At 26.6% G+C, this 7,719-nt stretch overlaps 1 protein-coding gene across 1 annotated transcript; it reads left to right on the top strand.

The window, feature by feature from the left end:
• On the top strand, positions 1,325-4,288 carry LOC109325983 (suppressor of disruption of TFIIS-like). Its single transcript, XM_019558633.1, has 9 exons — positions 1,325-1,441; positions 2,134-2,208; positions 2,299-2,364; positions 2,489-2,586; positions 2,677-2,714; positions 2,808-2,895; positions 3,030-3,365; positions 3,635-3,700; positions 3,971-4,288. Exons 2-9 carry the CDS (start codon positions 2,148-2,150, stop codon positions 4,121-4,123), a joined length of 906 nt encoding a protein of 301 aa, XP_019414178.1. The 5' UTR covers positions 1,325-1,441; positions 2,134-2,147; the 3' UTR covers positions 4,124-4,288.

Genomic DNA, 7,719 nt, shown 5'->3' with positions numbered 1-7,719 from the left:
ATTTGAAGGCCTTCCATTCTATACCTAAAATGAAAATTTGTAGGAGTTGGTTATATATATATATATATATATATATATATATATATATATATATATATATATATATATATATATATATATATATATATATATATATATATATATATATATATATTATTGGTTATGTGTATAATTAAATGGTACTAAGTGGAGAGTTAGAAACATGTTGTATATTCTTGAGTTTATTTGTATTTAGAGTAAATGTTGATACTATTAATACTACAACTATTGACAAAAAATTATTTGCTATGAATATCATCACGAAATAATTGTAAAATAATGGGAATGAAGAATTGAATGATTGATTGGTTAGTTATACAATGATGAAAGATATTTTTAGTAGGATTAAATATGAGAGAATCCTTAAAAATTTCAAAAACATGAAAACATAGAGAAAATTGTGAAAATTCATGTTGAAGTTATTGTATTTTGCAATTTTAGTCTTGTGGTAAGATCTTTTATTCTAAGACTTTTTGTATATGGTTTGATTTTTTAAGGGTTAAGAACCCTTGTACTCACATTAAAAATTACTATGATTGTTTATAAAAAAGAGGATTATTTTTTGGTGTGGATATAAAAATTAATATTATATTTTAATCTTATAAATTTATATACATACATATTCTCCCCACGACTTAAAATTTTTAGATCCGTCATGGCAAGGAATATAATGTAAAATTTAAAGAATCTGAAGTTGATTTGAGTCTATAACAAACAAAGTCTATGAGTTTGAGGGTGTGAATGCCATTATGATTATATGATATCATTCCCTTAACAATAAAGAGTCTCTTAAACACTAACGATATATTTATTAGTGTCGTAAAATTCTGCTAGATCCTCGGAAATATTAAAAGGTCAATAGTTCAATTTCTGATAGCGATACTTGTTAAGAGAAATAATCATGAATTCTAAAAGAGATTATTTTTTTTCCTGAAAAAGTAAAAAAATACTCTTAATATTACAAACATCGAAACAAAATATTAAAGGGAAATATTTCTTTGTTCTTATATTTTGTTTTTGAAGTGGACATTTATTTTTAAAACATTAAAGTAAGAGTAAAATATCTATGGAGTGTTAGTGTAAAAAATTATACACAGTTAATACAATATCTATCAATCATTTATATTATTACTTTTTATGTTAAAAAAAATGAACAATGGATAATGAGGTGACAGTATATAAAACTCTTACATTTTCGGCGCTCATATTTTTTTCTCGAAGTAATTGAATAATATATAAATTTAATATGATAATAAAGTCCTGTGAAGCAACCATCTATTATATATACTGTTCTTTGGTTCTCTAGTTCCTCCTCCCTCTCCACTTTGCTTCTCTCAATATCATTCTATTGTTTAAACATTTTGTGCTTTAAACCTTTTTTCTTCATACTATTGGCTCTCTGGTAAGCCAATCACTTCACTTGTTCCTTTAATCTATTACCATTTTCGACTCTTTTCTTTGTTTCTTCACTCATTGCCACTATTCCCTTATAAACAATGCTTCCTTAGTGATTCCGCAAAAAAAAACCATGTAAACCATGAGTGTTTTTTTTTCATATGCTAATATTGAACATTTTGCACCTTTTTTCCCTTTGAAAATCTGCATTGTTATTAAGTTTAGTCACATATATATATATACATATAAATACACACACACACACATATATATATATATATACAGTTCAATCAAGAAGGTTTGCTAAATGAGTGATTCTATAATTCTAAAAGTTGAAGCACTTTGGAAAAAGGGTTGCCTCTGTCTTATGAACTCTGTTCAAAGGATTATAATAATGGCTTTCATTGGAATCCATTTTTTTGTTGTTGCTAATTTTAATAATTGAAGGAAACTTTATGAACTTTCTCTTGTTTTCTTAAGTTATATGCCACAAAGGGACACTATTTCACAAATTATTTTGTTTCAAATTCAATCTATTCCACTGGTTGTGGATTATCTACTCATAATCTGTGTCATTTTTTTATTGCAAAAATGTTAAGGCTAAGAATCAAAATGAATTTTTTTTCATATAAATTTTGGTATGTTCATGTTGTCATGGAACATAGTGTTCACTTTCTTTTGTTATCTTGTTTGTTTAAGGTTTTGTGCCTGAAATGGAGTATGAAAACCGCTTCAGACAGGTCCAGAGACCAAAATATGATTGTCTTCTTTTTGGTAATCTTTCTAACCAAATGATCATTCATTAAATTGGAGAAAAAAAAAATGAAACTTTATGATTATATCTGTGATATTTTTTTGATGCAGATTTAGATGATACTTTGTATCCATTAAGCACTGGTCTTCACAAAGTATGCACCCAAAATATTAGAGGTAAGAGTGTATTCTCGTGCGAATGCACCGATAACTTACTAGTGTTCTTAGTAATAATGTCTTCATTGAAGCATGTTTTTATGGTTTTTTGAATTAAGTATTAATTGGTATCATTGGTTTATAGACTATATGATTGAGAAGCTAGGCATAGAGAAAAACAAAATTGATGAGTTATCCAACCTCCTCTACAAAAACTATGGAACAACTATGGCTGGTTTAAGGGTATGTTCCTATTTTATTCATTTTTACTTTTCATTTCTCAAAGTGGGTTTTCAATGTTGAACTAAGAATACTAATTCATTGTAAATTCAGGGAATTGGATATGACTTTGACTATGATGATTATCACAGGTACATGTCTTTATATATTTAAAATCTTATTACTTATGTGTTATTTACTTAATTTTTTATCCTAAAGTTTATTTTTAATTTTTATTGTGTCAGTTTTGTTCATGGGAAATTACCTTATGAGAATCTGAAACCAGACCCAGTTTTGAGGAACCTTTTGCTCAATCTTCCCTATAGGAAACTTGTAAGTTATTTTTTTTGGTACTACTAAGGATATTCCCTCTCCTTTTTAGTAAGGAATTATCCCTTTCGGATGCGTGGCAATAGAATAAAATTTTTTAGCATAATCTAATGAGATTTCTTTCATTTTTTCTATAGATCTTCACAAATGCAGACAAAGTTCATGCAGTTAAAGCACTTAGCAGGCTTGGATTAGAGGATTGTTTTGAAGGAATCATATGCTTTGAGACTCTTAATCCCATCAACAAGAGCAATGTTTATGATGATGATGACATTGAATTTATTGGTTCTACTAAAACCAATGATTTAACCACAACAAATGGTGCTACTAGATCCAAAATCTTTGATATCATAGGACATTTTGCCCAACCTAATCCTAGTGCAGTTTTACCTAAAACACCAATTATATGCAAACCATCAGAAAATGCAATTGAATTTGCTCTAAAGATAGCCAATCTTAACCCACAAAGAACTGTAAGAAAAATTTACTATATTAAACTTCGAATAATAAAATCGTTCCCAACAATATCTCTCCTAATTTCGTGTCATTCTCATCGATTGGTTAAGAAAATAAAATTTAATAAATACTAAAGTCGATATTTAATATCTTAACCAATTGATGGAAGTAGCATCACGAATTGGTAGATATGTGATACAAATGATGTTATGTCATTCAATTTATAATCTAATTTTGTTGGCTGTTATTTTCATACATTATATTTATATCTATTTGTCACTTTCAGCTATTCTTTGAAGATAGTGTCAGAAACATACAAGCTGGAAAGCGTGTGGGACTTCACACTGTTCAGGTAAAATCATTATCTAATTTTGTTGTGTAGTATGAAATGATTACATTATGACAACTATATAATATACGCGTCACTTATTCTTAATAGTATCATCTTATTCTCGATCTTAAATCAATTAAATTTTAACAATTAAATAAAAATATTATTTTTTTAAAAATTATTTATTTATATGGTAACATTTAATTAGTCTGAGACAGAAAATGAGACATTCTTAAAAACATGAGATCTCTATCCGCTATATTATTATTGATGATTGTTACATCCATATAGGTTGGTACATCTCAGAAAGTTAAAGGTGCAGATTATGCCTTAGAAAGCATACATAACCTTAGACAAGCAGTGCCAGAATTATGGGAAGCTGATATAAAATCAGATGTTACTTACACTACCAAACATGCTGTGGAAACATTTGTGACTGCTTAGGAATTAGGATTATGTATTTGTTGTGAAGAAAATTTCAATAAAAATAATAAGAAGAGAAGCTTATTGGGGATTCCCTAAGTTAAGATTTAGTATTTGTAGTTTATATGGTGCTTTGATCATATTTAATTGTAATAAATAAATAAAATTTTCTCTTTTTAGGCCTTATTATTATATTGAGATTGCCATAGGCTATAGAATACTCTAGAAATAAATTGTTATATTAAAATAGCTCATGCTGATATCATTGGAGTAAATTATTGGGGGTACTTTAATCATGGGCTAAATTAAGAATCATAATAAGTAACATTAAGTTTATGGGTATCTATTTATTTATTCTCCACTTTGCTTATTTGATAGGCAATGGAAGTTATGTACAAGTTTGGTCTAAAGTTAGTGTTTTGAGGTTCATTTAAACTTCTGATTTTAAGGAATTGATAATAATAATAAGATGTTGGCATTTAGGCCCATTATAAAAGGGTGACATAATCTTTATGTAATTAAATAATAAACTATGTTAATCAAATAAGAGTATAATAATATCTATACAATGTTAGTATAAAGATTTATATACAGTTGCGGTATATCATCCATTATTCATTTATATTTTTTAAAGAGTCAATAATAATTAAAAATAAATGGTGAATGATACACTGACAGTGTTAATATTAATATATTTTTCTATTATCAAGTAACCACAAAACATGGATTGATTTTGGCCCTTAACAACTTCAAATCCTTTACCTTATAAATTTGTTATATGAGTGTGGTACAATTTATCAATTAAATAATAGGCTAAGTTTTATAAAGCATTGTTAAAACTTGATATAAAATCACGCAAGGAATAAGATCAAACAAGTTGAAAGAGGAATACACAAAATCATATAAAATTGGGAATAGATATGAACCTAACTATTCCTAATACTAAATAAGGAAATCAAAACAACAATTAAAAAAACTCATAATCCCTATCAATGAATAAACTAATGTCAATAAACCCATTTTTGACTTGCACGATTGTATAAGCATGGATGTGCAACTTTGCACCAATGTGCTAAATGTTTGCATGATTGTCCTCATACTTGTATCTCCAAAACAAGACTTTAACATCCCAATTGTACCAAAATTCACTTGAACTGCTGGCACAAGCAATCAACCCCATTTTACACCACACAATATGTGGGAAGTGATTTAAATAAGAATAGTAAACTTTTGTGTTTGTCGATCTAACATTCTTATTTTATAATATTAAGTATTTAATTTTTAATTTAAGGTGAGTTGTGTTATTATTGTGTTAACGGTGGTTATTTAATATTGTATAGTTTTTTTGGTAGAAATTAAAAAATGTTAAGAACAAAATAGACAATATAAATTATATATAGTATATATGAGAACAATTAACATAATTATTGGATTTTATTTGAACATTTAGGATTAAAAGATAAATATACATGAATTTTCTAAGTTATCATATAATCATTAATTTTAATAACACATGTATAGTTATATTACTCATATTTAATATTCTTAAAATTTTATAAAAATTTATTTAGTCATGAGTGCAATTCAATTTCACTGCCATCAACAAATGTTGATCTTAATTAAATTAATTGTGAAATAAAAGAAACAACTAATCTTCTAAAACAATCATAAAATCAAGGAATACAAGTAGAGAACTTTGTCCTAACATGATTGCATTATTGATTATATTTTAATGCGTATTAAACAATAAAAATTGAACTGATGACACTAACTATAATAATATTTTAAGACAATGGTCAACATCAAAAAACTCATTGGCTGCATAATTGATCTAGTTAACAGATATAATATACTTAGATCTAAATGACAGAATTAAGTCCTCTACGAAATATCTTTGTTTGAATTGATGCATAAAAAATTAAAAGTTATTGTGTAGTCTTATTTTTATTAAAATATAGTTGTATTTAATTAAATTTATTTTATTAGAATATAAAAAATTTGATATCTGTAACAGCCAGTGTAAAATATTTTATAGTCAATCATTTAGTCATTTTTTAAAATCAATCATCATTACCAACAAGGTGTTGATTTAGTGGGATGAGGTCTCATTAAACCACCTTATGACGAAAAGATTATAAGTTTGATTTCTTAGAGCGATACTTGTTGGGATGAGCAATCACACACTCCGAAAGAGATTAATTCCTTACCCAAAACGAGGAAAAGCCCAAAAGGATGATTAACATATCAATTACGAATAAAGACATTAATTGGTCATCTTGTAAAGCAATAAATGAACTAAAATATTTCTTTATTAAACAAGAAACGTTTTTGAAAGAGTTTAAAATCTATCCACTGACAGTGTAAAGTTTTTTACAGTGTCGGTACATTATCCACATTGATTTGTAAGAATTTTGTTTGAAAGTCAATACCAACTAACATATGAATGGTGTGAAGATTTGCTGACAGTGTAAAAAATACTTACATTGTCAGTATACATATTAAATCCTTTTTTGAAACAGGAAAGTGCATGTATCATTGAGGGTGAAAGGAAAACGTAAAGTAATTGCAAATATCATTAAATTTTGTCAAGTTGTATAACTTTAAGAAAGCTGTACCTATCATATAACTAAGTCTACATCAAAATAGAAAGCATCTCCACGCTATATAATTATGTTAGTCTTTTTTATTAGACCATCGTTATCTTTTGATGTTCACTCCAATTCAAAAACTAATTAACAACAAATTATTTCATGTGACTTTTTTGGTGCATCATTTCATATGAATTTTCATACAATCATTGATTCAGATTAGTATGTATTTTGTCTAATAATATTTATTGCTACCAGATTTTTAATGGATCATCATAATGAAATTTCAACATCTTCCAATTAATTTTGAGTTATCATCATGTTTTTTATAGTTAAAACGTTGAATTATTCTATGTCTAATTTGAAAAATATGGTCAATGGACTAAAATTCTCGACTCTAGAGTCACTTATAGATTAGAAAAAGTATTAACATCATGTCATCCCATATTAAAATAGTATTATTGCTAATTGCATGAACTAATTATACCTTAATTATTTGATTAAATTAATTATTAAAAAAATATTTTTATTTTATTTTTTTATCCAATAAGAGTTTACTTTACAGTACATATATATACGTACAATAAGGAAATCAAAACTACATAATTATGATTAAAATTGAATAATTGGTTTGATTTTTTATTAAAAAAATTATTTTAATTCAAATACTCAAAATGGAGTTGTGGATAATTAATTAATTTTATGATTAGTGATTAATATTCAAATAAGAGGAGTATATCAACAAGGAGTTGATCTAATGGTGTAAGGTTATACTACATCTCCAAGATGATCAAAATGTCAAAAATTTAATTCTTGGAAGTGACATTTGTTGGGAAGGATAGTCACAAAATCCGAAAGAGATTAGTTCCTTATCTAAAAAAGTGAGAAAATACTATTAGTAAATATCAAAAAAATAAGAGGAGTACAATTTTCAGTCACATATTTCCACCAACACCATATATCAATTTAGAAGTGCAAATCTATCCAGCAACATTCTATTCTCCCTATTATTATCCATAAGACCCCACC

The sequence above is a fragment of the Lupinus angustifolius genome, chromosome LG13, assembly GCF_001865875.1.
Source record: "Lupinus angustifolius cultivar Tanjil chromosome LG13, LupAngTanjil_v1.0, whole genome shotgun sequence".
Classification (NCBI taxonomy): Eukaryota; Viridiplantae; Streptophyta; class Magnoliopsida; order Fabales; family Fabaceae; genus Lupinus; species Lupinus angustifolius.
Note: the sequence above shows the minus strand (reverse complement) of the source record. Positions and strands in the feature narration are given on the sequence as shown.